Here is a 19493-nt window from a genome sequence, read left to right on the forward strand (position 1 = left end):
ATGCAATTCTAAGAAAACTGCTATCATGAAAAGTTGAAAGTGTTTTGTAGAAATTAGAAGTGGAACAATGCATGAGGTGTTATTGGACCAACTTATCAATAAGGACTGTTTGAGAACTTACAGCTTATAGATAGACAATAACTTAAGCACTCATTACTTAAAATTACTATTAAAACACATCATTATTGACTGTATTTCTCTATAGACTTACTTCAGCATTTTTACCTGAGTTTTCCTTGTCTGAGAGAACTATCTGACTAATAAACAGATCACAATATAAATGATTATTAAAGCACAGATTAACAAACATACATAACATACAAAATGGACAACACCCTGTTTTATTGATTGTACTTTAATTTAATACACGGTTCTTTGTGTCCCTTAAGGTTAATTATATAATTAATGTTAGTAAAAATCAGACACTGATCCTCAACCGTCACACAAAATCATGATTAAAATACATATGGGTTTGAAGACATTAAGAAACTAGATATTAATTTCCTTGTGTTTTCTAAATTTAGATTTTTAGTTCTCCGAGTTTTCCCTGTTTAACAAATTTTCCCTGTCCGCAGGATACCTGCTACGTGTTCACAGGACGTGTTTGAAGCTCTGATCACCGCAGTTTTCCTGCTCCAAGACTCTAGTGTTTAGCACATCTCGGACCATTTCTTGTGCAGCCACTTTTATTCCTTAGATGTTTGCACATGTTAAACTGAGCTGAATTGTCCCTTGGATGCAGTTGTGGACACTTAAAATGCTTTATGAAACTATTTTGTATATTAGGATTGAGACACGTGCAGATTATGAATGGTCATTATGATTGCAGGCAGAAATAATTTCTTCAGCATGTCAAGTGACAGTGTTCTGAGCTCGGAAAGTGAAGATGATAATCAGAGCACTAAAGCTGAAACAAGTGACATCCAACTATCGAGAATCATTGAAAATAAACCTAGCAAGAAATCCAAGAATTTTATTTCAAGAAATATAGAAGTACGTAATTAGATTTTTTTGTATTATATTAGTTTATTAGTTTCAATGTGCATGTTGCTACATGGCTAGGCTAATGATTCAGATGGATAAGTAATGCATTTGTTTCATACTGACATTCGTTAAAATGAAAAATAAAATAACAGTGTAAAACTTGCAAAAATAAGGCTATGAAAGGTTGCTTTAGATACACAAACCATACTATATTTATACTTCAGAATCGGTTTTAAAAATACAATTAAAATTGAATAGATGAAGTAGCCTGTGTATGTACATACTTAATTCCCCTATCATGGATTTTGTATACTTTTTATTCTTAGATGCTTCGTGCAAAGTGTGAACAGGTCTAGAACTCTAGATCTAATATCAGACAAAAAAACTCAAAAGTATTACTGATTTGTCCATGCAGTTTGCAATAGCAGCTACTGAGCAGTTGTATGACCAGATGCTTGTTGATTGTGCATAGCTCGCTGGGGACGCATGTGGCGTGCTTGCCTTCACGGATGACGAGAAGAAACGACTGTGTGATCTTCTTCGGGACGAAGATGACAGTGAAGCAGGAAGTGTGTCTGAGGGTGAGAGATCATATGTGGGCAAAGAAAACATGTGTTTCTTTCCTGCCTTCACAGTGGATCCAGAAACAGATGCTTTACTACAGAGCATTGACTTAAAGCTCCAGGTAAATTCCTCATAAATGAATGTTAGAAACTTTGGAGAAGGGCATGGAGTGTAGAGAATAACTTTGTTAGTGTCTATAATTTGTATCTTACTATGGTTCCATGTTATGATTTGCATGCAACATAGCAATCGGCTTAAGGAACACGAGCAATGTAAAGAATATTCCACAAAAAGTACGTAACTTCAGTAGTGGTAATTTTACTCAGCCAAACACTACACAACACAGCCTAGCCAAATCCAAGTCAGGACCGGAGTTGCGTGGACGATAATGTTGGTCGTAGTGCAAGCATTAATACACATAGCTAAGAGAAAGTCTCAGGCAAGAATGGCCGTGAATGGCCGAACATTACCACCACACTGTGAAGTTGGGTGCTTCATGCGTAAATGGGACCCTTGCAGTAGTTCCCAGGTGGTGAGCCTTGCCGAAGGTATGCATTTAATAACGAGTACTGCCTAAAGTCAACAGCTTGGGTGTCTCTTCTGATATGTTATACATTGCCTGGCAAAGGAAGGCTATTTGAGTTAGTTTGGAACAATACTGGCATCCCACATCCTATTAGGTGGGTGATGCATTTAAAATATGAATTGCTATGTACTTTACAGAAAACAGGCCTCAAAGTAGTTTCCCTCCCCTAAAATAGTGAAAAAACTTGACTAAAATTTGCAAACGTGGCTTACAGAAACTAACATAATAAATATAAAAACTTGACAGAGGAATCCTCTTTGAAAAAATGACAAATTTAGACAATAATTTGTAAAAGTCCAGTCCTCAGGCTAGCTCAATGATCCAACTGTTACATACATTTAGACACTTCAAGAAATTTGTTGGGTGTCAAAAATACTGTTTAATTCCATTACCAGTTACTACAGATGATTTTTAAATTAAATAAAGTTGCTCAAAAATTAATTGGTTTTGAATGCTTTTATTCTTCCGTACTCAAAATTCATAAACCACAATGGCGGCCATCTTCTGCCCAATATACTGTACCAGATTATTCATGAAAATTTGACAGACTAAAGACCATGGTTTTGAATATTAGTTTTGGTCTCAATAGTATCGAAAAATTGAAGAAATGTTAAAAATATTAAAAAAAAATAACTTCCCAGGGTTGCTCAATACAATACAACTAGTGTTTACGTTTAGCTTTTTGCGAGTGTCTTAGTGTGGTACGCAGTTAAGGCAAAGAAAGCTACCTACTGGATTTCTCTTGATTTTGATTACTATCGATTGACAATACACAGCGACCGACTGGATGCACGCCCGCCTCGACTTGTTTTAACTGCCGCAGCGATGTTTATTTTGACAGCTCAAACAATTATCTTTTCCCGTGGGTTGGCAGAAATAGGTCGCTTCACCCAGCATAAAAAAAAAGGCTACGCCACTTATTCCCCACGCAGGAAACACACTGGCTGCCGTCTGTCTCCCCCGCATTTATCTTTCTTCTAACATTCCACGCCTCGCCTCTCGCGCGAGCAATAATGAAGCGACCACGAGTTGGGCCATTTTATGCTTTGTTTGGTGACAGCAGCTTGATTTTATTCGGTATATTCCTTTTCATAGGACCCTTGCTATTAAAATACATTTATATTTAAGTTTGAAAGCTTGTAAATTCCTTGCCAGAGATGACTGAACTCGAACTTGGTGTGAAAAGTGACATATTTTGACCCCTCCCTCGTCACTTTAGTACCCCATTCATAATACAGTGAAACCCTGATTATCCGTTTTCCAATGGACCATGAGTAAAAAACGGATAATCCAGGAAATCCTACAATGTGGGAACACACTCTAAAGTTACCAAATGCACAATGTATGTACTATTGCAAAAACTTTCAGTGAATCAGTTAGGTATTTTCATAAACTGACACCAGCAGCACACTGTATATACACTATCAATATTGGAAAATTATACAGCAAAACCCCTTATTTGCACTTTTCATGGGGACAAAGTAAAAAAGTGTAAAAAGCGGGAAAGTGTAAATAAAGGGAAAAGTAAGAAATACGTTAAAGTTAATTAAAATACAGTCGCATCCTGCAGCGTTCATAACAAATGCGGGCTACATTACACATACGCATTGCACCACAGTAAAAAAATTTTAAATAAAAGGGCCGCAAATTGGAAATTTACCGTCAATAGCGCGCCGTGCGCGGAGAAAGGTCATCGTACTCAATCAGCTGTTATGGCGCGACGTACCCGCCGGCTGGCTCTCTCTGTTGTTGAGCTGCGCATGCGCAGTATAACTCACTCAACGCTCCGCCCAGACTCGTGACGTTCTATCAGCAGCCAGCCAATAGATGCGAGCTTAGCGGAAAAAAATATAAGCTCCACCTCCCGTGTACCAGTTTTGTCCAGTTCTAATACCAGTTTATTGGTATATGCACCAGTTTTCTCGCTGCCGTGACGTGTTCAAGTTTACGTTCACCTTGATTTCTTGATACCAATAATTAATTATTTACGATCCCCAGATATAAATGGTTAGTTTAAAAAATATGCGTCAACTGTACAATACTTCCGAAATTATAAAATACGTTTAAAACAGTTACCAAGACTCCGCTCATTTTATCTAGTGAGGTTTATGTCTCGTACCAGTATTTCGGCTAAGTTGTGACATAAATATAGTAACAGAACGTTTATACATTCGTGAGTTTACGTTTTTCCTGAGTACATTTTAGATTGCCTCCTGCTATAATTACTCGGACTTTTACACGCCTAGGCTTAAATTATTATGTATATGTTTAGAAATAAAAGCAACTTTTCATGTTATAAAATATGTTTATTTTGCGATTTAAAATGTTCACTGCCGACTATAAAAGTTATGTTTTTCACAATGTTTTTAGGCCTACTATTGTTGTTACGTGATGTAAATAGCGGGATGGATTAGATTTTTGAGACGTAATTCGCGTGAAAGTATTGTATTGGATTAAATGGGAACCAAACGGGACCTGAAGAATATAGTGCAAATAACGGGAAAACGTAAATAACGGTAACGTAAATAAGGGGTTTCACTACTTTCTTAATTTTTTTAAATGAACAAAATGTGCCATCCACTGGGATGTTTGATGCCCGAACTTGCTGGAACCAAGAAAACAAAACTTTCTCAAGCTCACTGTATTTCGACTGTCTTGCCATTTTCCGTTTTTTTGAAGACTGGCCGAACTGACTTGCTTGTTTCCGAATCTCATTTCTTCTAGCGAAGATAGAATTAAGAGTCGATGGAGGAATACCATAGCGCTTTGCCAAATCAACCCGTTTTTCGCCTGGATTTTTTTCAACGGCATTTATAATTTCTAAACGCTCTTTAATGGTTTTAACCTCTTTTGTAGGCCGATACATATCAATGAACCTTTACAAATTTCACACGTGCATTAGAGTTAAATGTGTAAAGCTAATTTACCGTAAACAAAGAAAATCTCGCTCATATACGGCCGGCCACGGAAACGCTAGGATGAACAATTTCGTCTATGTTTCTCGCAGGATTTCACTGCCGCTAAATAGAAATGTGTTTACGTTGGGCTAGTATGTACAGTATATCGACCACGGTTATATTGTTGTGTCGATTATCGCACAAAGCAAGAACTATCGTGCGAGCGTTAGCTTTCGTCTGTTGTTTTATCGAAGTTGGTGAACCTGTTAGCAACAGCGTCATGCTCACTTTATTCGTTTTCATTTAGTAATGGCCGCCATATGTAAATATTGGTATTGCGTGTCGTGTAGACACGCGTAAACTGGAATATTTCTCGGGAATTTGAATGTGAAATCGGTAAAAAGCCTGTAAAGTTCAACCCGTTAAACCGGGTTAAAAAATATTTGTAAACGATGGAAACAGGATTTTTTTAACATTGTTCTTGCGGGATTTTTTTCGGGACCACGGACATTGAACAATAAAACCGGGAAATTCTACAATGCGGGAACGAATAAACGAGGTTTCACTGTAGCCCAATTTTACGGGATAAGGGAGGGTGAAAAGAGCATTTTCTCACTGAAGGTTTTTCAAAGGGGAGCGAAGTTGGGGTGTTATAAGGGAGGACACTAGATGGTTTGTGTGTCTGGGAGGGATGAGCTATCCTTGAAGAATGTTAACGAGAGAGGAGGGAGGGAGGGGTGAGCTTATGCGTCATGAAGCCGCCACCGCCAGCCGGCCGGACGAGCTTCGTGTGCGCCCACTCGCGTTGCAGAACCTACAGCTGCCATATGTCCCATTATTTTTCTGTTATTCTTACATGAACATTATTGGAAGTATTAAAGCCATCACAAAAATACGCTGTGCGTTAAAGTTAACAGATATTAATGATCTTTCATTTCATTTTTTTATTTTTTTTTTTCTGATTTTCACATTTTGGTCAAAATGTCCAATTTTATGACGGTTCCCGAGAATGTATTCGTAAAATCACTGCTTCGTTAAATCAGGGGTTCGTGACATCGGGGTTCTAGTGTATTTAACTACGGAAAGCAGAAAACGTACATGTAAACTAACACATATTTTCTTTAGAGTGGCCTGTAGGGCGACGGACTTGTCATGAAGGTTGAAGTGGGTTTAAAGCAAAGCCGTCTAGCATTGTGAGTGACAGCATCCTGCCATTGTACGGCTGGTTAGCGAGTAGCGGTTTGGGAAGGGGGGGGGGGGGGGGGGTGAAATGAACTGAAAATTTCGGAAAACATCTATTATGACCCCCCCCCCTCTATTACAACCCTATTCCTGGGAACCGTGAGGGGTCGTTTCAGAGAGGTTTGACTGTATGTAGATCTGACAATGAACCAGAATGGCACGGAATTGAAGCGTTTGTTAATTTTTATTTTTAAGACAAAGGTGCCAACAGACACATAACTGCAAACGTATGTACCTTTGAGATATAGACTACACAGAGATTTACAAAAAAGGTTTTTTTTTTTTTTACTTTTCTTGAATTTTAGAAAACAAACATAATAAGCAGGAAATGCATTATTCATGAAATGAAGGAAGTAAATCCATTTTTCCTTATGGGGAAAATGTTGGGACTTAAAAAATATGACGTTATTAGCAGGAAAACATTATAACAGGGTTCTACGTTTGCATCAGCGACATGCAAACAGTTGCTGCCTTATTAAGATTATAGTTCTGAAGCTGTCCCTCACTCATTTCTATACTCAAATTTGACTGATGAAACAACCAACTTACACACATTTCTTTACGTCTAATGGATCCAGAATAACAATTTTGTTTTCCATTTTATTTCCATCAAATTTTCTTGCCTCTGTTTGTTATTTAGTGAAACTGCTACTTGTTCCACATGCAAGCGAACTGTGAAATGTTGTAAAAATTCCAGGAATTTCAAGTTGAAAGGTGTACAGAGAATGAAGAAACTAAAACACGTGAACATGAGGATGAAGTGAGCTCTGTTTATGAACAGAAAGACCTAAAAATGAAAAATTGTCTAAAGGACATTGATTGTTCTCTGAAGCATCTGGAAGAGTCAGCAGCTGAGGTCTGTTCTATTCAAGTTAAGTTTCATCATGAAACTTGTCTCAGATTTAACAGTTCTCGGTAGTATTACCAATATTCTACATTTCCTTCTGTCACTGTTCTGTCGATAGTGTTTGTACAACTGCATATTGTTGTCAAGCGTTGTAACAAACATCATGTGATGCTTCACAAGTGACATTTGGCTAATGAGTAACACACTGTACTACTGTTTTTGAGAATTGTCAATTTTGAGACCAGACTATAATATTTATTGATACATGAGACCAGTGGTCCTCAGACTAATATGACATGCCAGTGTGTTATATAATTATCTGGATGTACTGTAATGCACTCAGAACAATCAAATATAATTACATAAAATATAAATAGTGATTTCTTATAACATTTATTTAAATTAACCCAAAAAATAAATGAAAATTTATAAATTATTAATCTAGCAAATTTCCCATCAGGTTCTAGCCACCACACTTCTAGAGTAGACTTGTATTCTAGTTTAAGTTAAGTTCAATAAATATCTAAGTATATTTTTTGAAAAATGAAATTTATAAAACTTTGTACAAATTGCCAAACGAGTTCATTTGGAAATTAATAGAAGTAAAGTGTCAAAGATTATGTTCAAGTCAACTTTTCATAAATTATAAACACCTATTATATTTTTGTATTATTTTGCCAGTGTTAAAGTAGATTACTGTACTTATTACTTTCACCATTATTCCATGTACATCTTTGCATTGCAGAAGATTGAACCAGTTTCACAAGAGGAAATCGTCAAGATTCTGAACACTCACTCGTGCAAGACAATGCGTGACAATGTCTCGGCCGGTCAGGGGACAAGCAGTGACCCGGAATGCCAACAGCTTGAGCTACTGCCTCGTGAAGCAATAGACCAGGTCATCCAAGATGCAAAGAACTACATGCCCTTGTTTCAATTCAAACACTAAAGAAAATATTCATTTCGCAAAATTTTCAAATATTCTTTTTACTGTAAAATTTTTGTAGAATAAAGTCAATAAAAAAAAAGTAAAAAAAAAAATAATTTCCTAAAGAAAACAATATCCAGTATTTCAAATTAAGAAATGTGTGCCAAAGTAAACACAGAAGTTAATAAAATGGTTAAACGTTGGTAAGAGAGTGATCAGTCTTGGGAGAGTGCTACGGACAGAAGGTCACAACCCGGGCGTTGAGGCCCAGCGCCACCAGCACAGGCTGCAGCGGGCTGAACGCCACATCCATGACCACGTCCCCGAGACCCAGCAGCCTCCCCAGGGGCTCCTCCGCGCTACGCGTGTCGTACACGTACACCTGCAAGCAGAAGGGGGGGGGGGGGGGGGGGGGGGGGGGAACTACTCCGCTACCGTCCGCGGTCTGCTTGCAGGACAATCAATTTATCACATAAGCATTCTTTATAATGCTTACTCATTGTTTTACTTAAATTAAATAACATTTGTACATAAAAAATTTACTGCACAAAAATGTACGTATTAAAACAGAACAGTAATTTGTACTAGGAAAGTGCAAGTAATTTTTGTTTACGGTTCAGATAAACAACTACTAGGGCCTGGAAAATTTCGGTGTTTTCAATATGCAAAAAGCGGTACTTTCAAATTAGAAAAGCGGTGGTTTAAAGTCGGTATTTTCGTTATGCAATGGAAATTTTACCGGTATTTTAAATGTTGACTAAATTGTGCAGTTATTGAATATAATAGTTTACATATTTAATAAACAATCCATGTATACTAGGAATAGGCTAATATGCATAATAACAGCCAATTAAATCCAAAACAGTTACACAAAACAGACACGTTGCTATAGATGTTTGCAACTACAATTTTTTTTTTTTTTTTTTTTTTTTTTTGCTGCTGCCAATGCCAATGCCACATGCTTAGCCGACTTTAGGTGTTTGTCAATGAAATCTTTTCTATCCCATGAAACTTTACAGTTGCAAAATTTGCACATCACTGTGCTATTATCAGTACAATAAAACCCATGTTTCTGATACTGATATGCTCGTATTTAATGGAGTGGAGGAACACGGGGTTGCCACTTGAACAAACCCCAGCGCACAAATGAGAAGAAACTTAGTGTGAACTATACCCCAGATCAATTTTGAGCATCAAAACCATACACGAACACGGCTTATGTAAAAATAAGGTAATTATGCTGAAACACAAGACTTGGGTTAAAGGATACTTTAACCTTGTGTGGATCAAGTAGAAAACATTCGGTTATAAACGAAAGAAATAAGAACAATGCTATCCTGAAATGCTGTGACATGTTTTTGGAGTAGATAATCACAGCGACAGACCGACAGGATGCGCTCCCGCCCTTGCCGTCAGCGATGTTTATTTTGACAGCTCAAGCAATTATCTTTTCCACGTCCCTTCGCAGCGTAAAAAAATAGAGAAAAAAAAACACGCTGACAGTTTCTCACGCAGAAGGTTGAAATAAGGGAGGGAATGTGTTGAAATGTTAGCTGTTAAAAAAAAAAAGGGGGGGGGGGGGGTTGTTTTTACATGGTTTGTGGCTCTGGGAGGGATGAGCCTTGAAGAATTAGCAGGGGATGGGAGAGGTAAGCGTCGCGTCACGTCACGTATGACGTCAAGCTGCCGGGCTGGTAAGATAACATGACAGCTGAGACGGCTTTTCGTGCGATAGTGGAGGCGCCGAGCTCGTCTAGACACTGCCGCGTGGCCAGTCTAGAGGGGTGGTATCTATTTTTAGACGTCTTTTGTATGCCTGGCTGCTTACAGTACAGCTCTCGCCAAGATAAACGTGAACGCATAGAGCCCAACAAAGTGTAACAGACTTGTTTTTCAGCCGATTTTACTCAAATTTTCGACTTTCTCTGCTTAAATTTTTCATGTTTTCTCAAAAAACGGTCATATAAACGGAATGGACGCATCAGAGGGGGCTCGCATCGGCGGGATTCTACTGTAATGGTACTTTTCGGGGATATATTCGCAGTGTAATATAGAAATGTTGTGGTTTTCGCGAATGTACTTACTTTTCGTGTTTTCATGCGAATTTTCGCAAAATTCGCGATCGCGAAAAATTCCAGGCCCTAACAACTACTTAAACAAGAAAAAAAATTTATAAGGTAATTCATTGGATTTTTAACATTTAATTTCTAATATAATTTTAGACAGGAAAATGAAAAAAACAAATATATAATTAAGTATACTCTGAACATATTTAATCAAAGTTGGGTGGATGACACACAAAATAAGGTATTTAAACTATTTAATCACCACTTAGTTTGTGGTTGGATTTCATAGCCTTTACAAAAAAAAAATTCAAATGTAAGTATGAAACATTTTCTTTTGTATGGAAAATAAACTTTTTGTATCTACTAAAAAAATTTAATTGTGTGACTTTGCAACAGTTTCTAATCAAATCTGCTAAAGCTACTATTAATGACAGCGGAATTTGAAATTATTGATGTATTTATGTAATAGTGGTTTGGTAGTACTGTGGTATTGTGAATTCCTTTTGGTGATTTCACAAAGTTTTTTACGCAATTAATTGAAGTTCATTCGCTTGGCTTACTGGTGCGATAGTAGGAACATTTTTCTTTTATCTGCGAAACAGGTATCTTTATCCCGAGAGCCTGGCACCCGAAATTAAAAACATTTGCTCATAAAAGTTGCAATTTGTTATTGCAGATACAAATTGTTTTTATTTACCGTTTTGTCATCAGAGCTGGCTGCAACGTATCGGCCACATGGGCTGATGTCGACACCACTGTTGTAACTTCTGTTTGAGTGCTGACTGAATCTCTGTACACATCTGCAACAAGAAATATTTAAGTTGTGTTCGGTGGACATTATTATATGCCCAAACTTTGATAGACAATTCATAAATGTGATTTTGAAGTGATAATGCTGACCAGTATTTACTGTTATAGTGCTTATGTAGTGCTAAAATTAGTCACAAGGTTTTTATGGATACGGTTGTAATTTGTAAGTAGGTTGAACTTTCAATGACCATGTATTCAAGGTGTGAGGAATATTCTCCCAGAGTAATAATTCCAAATTATTTTACTATGGTTCTACGTAATAATCTCTGTGCAATATTATAAATCCATGATCATTACTTCATTAACATCATGTTTATTCTTTGTAATTTAAATTTTGTTTTTGTTTTCTCTTGGAGACCAATAGACAGTCTCGTTAAACTTATAAATATCATTTTTTAAGTTATTTAATATTTATTCAAGTTAGTGATGGCCCGATATTCGATATCGGAGATCGGTAATATCGGCACATTTTTCAATATCGGACATCGGTAAATACTTGCGATATTTTGATAACCGATGTTTGCTCTATCCCCAATAATACTTCTCACATAACCTTAACCGTAATTCCAAGCTTATTTTCCGCGGGCGTAATTTATCTATCTTCACGTCACCATATTACCTAGTAATTTCGGTAAATCTGTATTGTACGGATTAGCGCCAAAAAAAATCGTAAAAATATGAAATAACTTTCATTGTATGCTATCTTACGTCCTCTTTTCAGAACCGCCTGCGGAGATTAAAAATTCCAATTACTTTTGGAGATATCGAATTTTTTAATATTCATTTTTTGGCGATTTTTTTAAAAATTTTTTTAAAAAATCCGAAAATACCTTTATTCTGTGCTCTTTAACTTCCTCTTTTCATTAAACCCGGCGGAGATCAGAAATTCCAAATACTTTAGGAGATATGGAATTTTTTAATTTTCGTGATGTGCACTGATGCGGAGTTCAGCGGGAAGCCTACGATTCACACATCCTTCTGGACATACCCGAATACTCACGTTGGCAAGACTTCTTTTCTTAAAATTAGCAAGAAGTAATTAAAAATACTTTAAAACACTGTGGATGGTTGGTTATATTAGGTAAGTATAGCTACATTAAAATAACTGTAAAATCATTTTATGGTTGCTTAGCAAATAACTTTTTAATATGTAGCTATCCAGCGCTAGGAAACCGTTAACATGATTTCACAGTATTTTTAATGTAGCTATCCTAACCAAATCAACCATCCACAATGTTTTCAAGTATTTATAATATAGCTAACAATACCTAATTGACCATTAGTTTTCATGAGTTGCATATTTATTTACAATAAACAAAAAAAAAAAAACCGAAGATGCACGATCGGGCGTTCGCCTCTCGTCTGTTGAAAGAAGGCTTGCCAACGTGAGTATTCGGGTATGTCCAGAAGGATGAGTGAATCGTAGGCTTCCCGCGTTCCCATTGTTGCTTGTTTACAAGTATATTTTTTTTTTTTCGCTACGTAGTTGAACGACTACATCACGTAAAAAGAAAATTACGTGAGTTCCTACTGTTCATCCTTTTTCCCGGTTTGTTAGGTCAGGTCAGCTACATTATAAATACTTTAAAACTAAACAACCATTAAAATTAATTTTTATTATTTTTAATGTCCGTTCAGTTTCAAAGTATTTATACTGTAGCTGACCTGACCTAATCTACCTTTGTCCCGTTTAGTTAGGTCAGGTCAGTTACATTATAAATACTTAAAACTATACAAGTAAAATTAATTGATATTATTTTTAATTTCCGTTTATTTTGAAGTATTTATCATGTAACTAACCTTACCTAATGGAAAATTTCTGTTATTTATGCATTCACGCACACACGGCAAAATATAAAATGGCGCCTGTTGAATGATTACATAGGGCTTGTATTGCAAAATAAGAACGGCGATATCTCCAAAAGTAATTGGAATTTTTAATCTCCGCAGGCGGTTTTGAAAAGAGGACATAAAAGAGCATATAATGAAAGTTATTTCATATTTGTACGATTTTTTTTGGCGCTAATCCGTACAATACAGATTTACCGTAATTTCAAGCATATTTTCCACAGAAACAATTTCAAGCCTATTTTTTCTTTCTGATACTGCAATGCATCCCGACGGTACAATTTTTCCATGTGTACACAAATCCCAGTCATTAGTGCATATTTATTCGTTTCAGATATTCGCAAAATGTTTTCGCTTGATGAATTTTCGAAGTTCACTATGTGTACATAAATTGAAAACATAAACGAAAATAATTACGATATTTTATTTAATAAGTGGTGTAGCCGTAAGTAAACATGAAGAAGAATAATGTTGCTGCTTGATATAACAGACATTTTCTTTCCGTGTCGTTTCACGGTCGCCAACTGCTGTTCTACACAAAAACATTACGTAAGTTTTTACAAAAGATAAAATATGAAACGTGTTTACGTAGGGCAAGTTGCAGCAAAGGTATTATGTTGGCTATATTGAGTGCAATGAAAACAACATAAATAAAGATTAGAGGTGTAAAAGTAACGAAAAAAAGGGTACCCGTATGTATTCGTTACTATAACAATCAGTACTCGTTACTTCTGATACCGCATAACATGCAACGAATCGAGTCGTATTGCGTATGCGTACATTATGACGTCGCGTAAATAATAATAATTAGAATACATACAATTAACAATATTTGATAATTAACAGTTTTTGTTAACCAAGAAACAATTAAATCTCATTAGAGCGGCCTTATATTATCTCTTTTAAGATAATAAAAAAACGTGAAAATTCGCGATAATAAAAAACAAAAACATACATATTTCCAATTTGTAAAAAATACTTTCTTACGTTGTTTCTGTTCCAATCTCAAACGTTGTCTACACACACAATACCTTTAATAAACAGTAAAAAAACTTGGACGACGAATTTCCAAATTATACTTTACTTAATAAACAAACATCGTTCTTTGTAACATAAATTCATCGAATATGCGCGCGCATGCGTGAAACATACGAAACATGCGAGTAACGAAATATGCGAGTAACGAAATGCAGCCGTGTGTAACGTTTCGTTACTCGTATATAGACGGCGCACCCGTTACTCAGTAACGAATACATACGGTTTGCTACAGCTCTAATAAAGATGTGTGGTTTTATAAACTCTGCAGTAAGTTTCAAAGTTGTATTGAAATTACTTTTCACGAATTTTTAACGTGTTTTCGCACCAATAAATGGAGTGATACACTTGAACAATGGTCACAAAATTTACTACTTGAAGACCTTCCTTTCTAGCGTGTCGTTTACCGTGATGAAATTTTACAAAGGGTACAAAAGTTTGATGTTTTTCGGCGGTAGCCTACAACTCACGTAGTTTAGGTTCCCTACCACGTTCGTGCAACTTCGGATTTCTCTCAAAAATTGAAATTAAAAAAAAATTGAAGTGTTAGGTTATGTTAGGTCAGTCACAACATGCTTGAACTTCTGATTTAGCAGCTGAAGTGGCGTTAATAAACTTCGGAAATCTTCGGAAATTCTTGCAGGGGACCGAAACTACGTGAATTGTGGGCTTCCCGTTTTTCGGACGGTATTTTTCGTAGATTACAGTTGAGACACTGGACTCAGTACATGCAGTGGCTTGTAATTCATACATTATAAGCAAATACACTAGCGACTAATACCGGACAGCTACAATATTTCTCTACATTTCTCCACAAAAATCTGAAATTTGTTTCCTTGTAGTTACAATATGTTTTTTTCATACTGTAGGTAATACCTACACCAGAATATTGCTTTATCTGGCCTTGAAAAACAATTTAAATTTTTAATACCTTGAATTTAGAGAGCTTATTTGTAGGCCATTATGATAAATTCATTATTAGCTTTCATTTAATGTGAATTTACTATATTTTACATTTAATAAAAATAATATACATTCACATATATATGTTTTATTAATATTTAACATTTTTCATTATTGTGTCTAACAATACTCCAGAACCACAATTTTATAGAATCAGTGTTAGAAATGAGATAGGCCTATTATCAGAATATCGGGTATCGGTTATCGGATCGGTAAATTTGGAAAAATCGGTATCGGTATCGGGTTTTTGGATATCGGGCCATCACTAATTCAAGTACAAACTAACTACTCAGAGAGGTGTGTTATAGATTAACGAAATATATTATAGTTTTAGTGTGATTTTGAGGATATTGTTTTTTTTAATGGCTTAAGTCAAATTTTTAAGAAACATTCTGATTGGTCGTGAGGCATAGCAGTAAATGGAAGGTATTATTGATGACTGTTAGCAACAAGTCAGTCAGTTGAAAGAAACAGTCGGTGAAGTTTGAAGTCACCACAAGTATTTCATTTTTGTTTAAGAATTGTAGAAATAATTGACTGCCAGTCTAAGAAGCTTATTTGTATTCATGTCATTGAGTATGATGATCATTTTTAAAAAGTTCAGGTTTCTACAAATATTTAAGGCTGTGCTTTGAAACATGTACTCTATGTATGCAAACTATGTGAAACATAATGGATATGAGTGGAATAATTGATATTGTAAGTGAAAAGGACTGATCAGTGTTAAGCATCAATCGTCCATGAATTTAAGAAATGATATCACTCTCATGACTAAAGAATTTGTCGCTGTGTTGATCCATCTTCGATAGTTAGTCTTACCAATTAACAGTTTCGCTTCAGACAAAATTTTCAACAGAGGACTAATTGTGACCAATATTTAACAGTAAACCGCGGTGTCCCATCAATGTGAGTCCAGTTCCCAAGGAGTACGAGCCAGCTTCTGGAGCTGAATGCAACAGTTTTGCAGTGCCACATCTGAGGACCATTTACGGTTGAGTGCTGTAATCGGGTAGTGTCTTAAGTGAAATGACCATAGACTACGTCATGAAACAAGACACACGTATGTTTTAAAATTAAGGACTTCTATTGCTGGTAGCTGTATGTAATGTTATTGAATGTGTTTCTTGTACCACGTTTGCTTGAATTCCAATTGGTTACAATTATACATATTTTTACCACACATTTGATTGAATTATTACATTTTTACTAACACATTTTAGCACTAACTTCAATTATAATGATACTCATTTTACCCTTACTTGATAACTGTTTGACACACTCATAAAGGCCTCAGATTGTAACGAGATTGTAAACAAACCTACTAGTGTGGTATCATGCCACCAGAGTGCATAGAGGTAAATAAAGTATCCAAGATGGATGTTGTTATTCTCTTGTCTCCATTTATTCGTGCATATAACGAGGAAAGTATTAACAGGTTATGGGCCCAGGCGTAGTACCCCGGTAATTAACCCTCTCGTACATTTAGCCTCATATGAGGCACGAAAACTGCGTAATAATGTTTATTTTTTAGAATATTTTATAATTATTGTAACATCAAATTTTGATATTCACTGAGTCACCGAAGCATGTCTTGATGTCTGCAAGTGTTTCTCATTGCTGCCACTAGGTTGGGCTTGTGTTAATAATCGAAGCTTCTTTGTCAAGACACTGAGGTTTGCAGTTTCTCTGGTGTTACTCGATGTCGTAATTTTTCTCCTTATTCTAGAAGACGTTAGTTATATTATCTGGTAAGTAAAAATATTATGTGTTAGTTTTGAGTTTTAGTTATGCAATCATTCAAGTGTAAATGATTTTATAATAATTTTTACTGTATTTTTGATGTAATTTATTTCATTCCCCACTTGAGGCTTATATGTACTAATGGTATAAAATAATTACGTGAAATTTGGTGACAATATTATTAGAAATGTAAAAAAAAAAATGTTTTGGTTCTGGATTTAGAAAATGTTTTTAAAGTAGGACATACAGACAGCCATTATATATTATTATTATTATTATTATTATTATTATTATTATTATTATTATACAATTAGCATTCACTTAATTTGCTGAGAATTTTTTTGCAGTTTTTTTGTCAAATGCCTGCCTGTATGAGTAACTTACATACAGTAGATACAATTAGTTTTATGAAAATTTCAGATGGCCACTTCTCCAGGTGTTCCGAGCACCAGTTCTTCAACTGTCCGGCACAACAATGTTTTTCGTTCTACTGAAGAGGCACTTCTAGCATTCCACAACCTTCCTTCAGATTCTGAAGACGACTTCTCTGATAACACTGAAGATGATATTTGGCACCCAAAAACAGTACGTCAGTCTCCTCTGAAAAACAAAACTCATCAAACACTTCCGTGCAGTGAAATTTCAGATGACTCTGAACATGAAGATATCGACGACTTAGTTTTTCCTCAGAACACAACTGTTCCTAAACCATCTGCAAAAGGACAGAGGTTGAAACATCATCATAAAAAAGGAACATCACAAAAGACACACGAAGCATGGATACCTGATAAAGACAACAATTGTAATGAACCACTTAAATTTTTAGGCATGGAAAATTGCAATGTTTCAGGTGAGGAACCTATTGATTTTTTTTCTGCTCTTGTACCAGATGATTTTCTTCAGATTGTTGTCGACCAGTCCAACCTTTATGCAGTTCAAAATGGAAAAGAAAACCTTTCACTAACGTTAGGCGAATTAAAAGTTTTCCTTGGTATAAATTTTGTTATGACATACTTACGGTACACAAGACTACGACAATACTGGTCTGCCATGTATGGTATGCGTCTGTCAATTGTTGCTGACAGCATGTCATACCAAAGATTTTGTACCATCAGGAAGTATATACATTTTGCAGACAATTCTGTGCAGACCGATAGTTCTGATAGACTCTATAAGCTCAGGCCCTTCATTGAACACCTGAGGACATCTTTCAAAGCAGCTATTTCACCTGGCGAGTTTCTGTCACTTGATGAGATGATGGTACCCTTCAAGGGAGCATCTAGCTTGAAACAGTATATGAAGAATAAGCCTCATCGTTGGGGGTACAAAATTTGGGTCCTTGCCACATCGTCAGGGTATGTTTTAGACTTTGAAATATATCAAGGAAAAGGTCATGGTCAAGCAACGCCCTCTGAATTTGGTGTAGTTGGTGACCTAGTGCTCCGGCTGACTGAAAGTGTGAAAGACAGATGTCACAAGCTGTTTTTTGACAATTTATTCACATTAATTCCTTTATTGCTGAAGCTAAAAGAACTTAATATTTTTGCTACAGGGACTATACGAATAAATCGAATGAAAGATGCAGCACAAAAACTTGCACCAGTAAATTAATTGAAAAAAAAAAGACAGAGGTGTACATTCCAAAGTAACAACTCAGAATTCTAACATAACAGTTCTTAGATGGTGTGACAATTCGGTTGTTCATGTTGCTTCGACATTTGCTGGGGAGAAGCCAATGACAACAATTGGACGATGGAGCAAGAAAGAAGGATGCCGTATACAAATTCCCCTTCCGTATGCAATTCAAGTGTACAACCGCCACATGGGAGGAGTCGATACAATGGATTCACTCATTGGTTTGTACCGTCACACCATAAAAGACAAACGGTGGTATATGCGCATTGTAAACCATATGCTTCAAGTTGTTGTTGTAAATGCTTGGTTGTTGTGGAGAATGTGTCCAGAAAATCAAACAATGGATCTACTGGAATTCAAAAGTTTTGTTGCAGCTTCTTTGATTTTCCAAGGACTATCCAAGCACACCAAAAGAGGGCGGCCTACCAGCAGTAATGGCCAATCTCCTGCAGTGAAAAGAAGAGTGGTAGTCAAAGCACCCAACGAACTGAGACTAGATGGTGGCAATCACTTCCCTACAAAAACAGAAGGAAAATATGCTGCACTATGCCATCTCAGAGAGTGTAAACGGAAAACTCGTTATAAGTGCAAGCGATGCAATGAACCATTGTGCCCAGAATGTTTTGAAGCATTTCACACTAGAAACTAAATACAAAGTGCTTTTTCAAATAAACTTACATGTTGTAATGTCTTAAGGAAGTGCTATAATGTGAAATGTAGACATTCTGTAACAAAATATATTTTAAAATTTAGTGTAAATATTATTACGTTTTATTTCCACAGCTGAATAATTAAATGTGATAAATATTTTTATAATTAGAATTAAATTCCTGATTTAGCTTACATATTTTAAAAATTTTACAATGGATTATTGTGACCAGAATGATTTGAAGCATTTCAAACAATTCGCTAACTACACAACGTATTTTCAGAATACTGAAATGTGAAATTTAGACATTTTGGAAGTGAATGTTGTAATATTTAATTTAATTTTTTTATAAATTATATTAAAATGTAATTTTAATGATTTGTGCAAAATATTTTAAAAACTGATGATTAATGTATCGCATATGATGATTATGTATTTGAAAATTTAAGTCTACTTTAAAACACGCAAGCCTCATATGAGGCACTTAATTTTTTTTATGTAAACATTGCTAAAAAAATTTTGTAACTATTTTATAGAGTTGTTATCATCAAAAACTACTAAAAAATTCATATGAATATTTTTTATACCTTTCAATACACAGATATGTACGAGAGGGTTAAGAAAGAGAAGACAAGTAGGTAATGTGCGTGGCGCGATCGGGAAGTGAATTAATTTCTGAGACACTCGGTTTAAAAAATA

At 35.7% G+C, this 19493-nt stretch overlaps 2 protein-coding genes and 1 long non-coding RNA gene across 4 annotated transcripts in view; 2 read left to right on the top strand and 1 right to left on the bottom strand.

The window, feature by feature from the left end:
• The first annotated feature begins 835 nt into the window (after positions 1-835).
• On the top strand, positions 836-8161 carry LOC134530731 (fibrous sheath-interacting protein 1-like). Of its 2 annotated transcripts, none has more exons than XM_063365853.1 (4): positions 836-993; positions 1457-1669; positions 6971-7129; positions 7866-8161. In XM_063365853.1, the coding sequence occupies exons 1-4, from the start codon at positions 850-852 to the stop codon at positions 8067-8069; spliced, it is 720 nt and encodes a 239-aa protein (XP_063221923.1). In that variant the 5' UTR covers positions 836-849; the 3' UTR covers positions 8070-8161. The 2 variants fall into 2 exon arrangements, with proteins under 2 accessions (XP_063221923.1, XP_063221922.1); XM_063365852.1 differs by having other exon boundaries at positions 850-993; positions 6971-7144.
• The window catches only part of LOC134530727 (WD repeat-containing protein 27-like), a 75206-nt gene continuing 63794 nt past the window's right edge, over positions 8082-19493 (bottom strand). Inside the window, exons 16-17 of the mRNA XM_063365848.1 lie at positions 10812-10914; positions 8082-8430 (exon numbers count right to left, since the gene is read on the bottom strand). Of these exons, the coding sequence (XP_063221918.1) occupies positions 8281-8430; positions 10812-10914 (253 nt within the window). The 3' untranslated portion in view covers positions 8082-8280. The remainder of the gene's footprint in view (positions 8431-10811; positions 10915-19493) is intronic.
• Positions 13328-15950, top strand: LOC134530732 (uncharacterized). The gene is made up of 2 exons (XR_010074865.1): positions 13328-14077; positions 15655-15950. It is a non-coding gene; the product is annotated as an uncharacterized LOC134530732 (long non-coding RNA).

Source organism: Bacillus rossius, chromosome 3, assembly GCF_032445375.1.
Source record: "Bacillus rossius redtenbacheri isolate Brsri chromosome 3, Brsri_v3, whole genome shotgun sequence".
NCBI lineage: Eukaryota > Metazoa > Arthropoda > Insecta > Phasmatodea > Bacillidae > Bacillus > Bacillus rossius.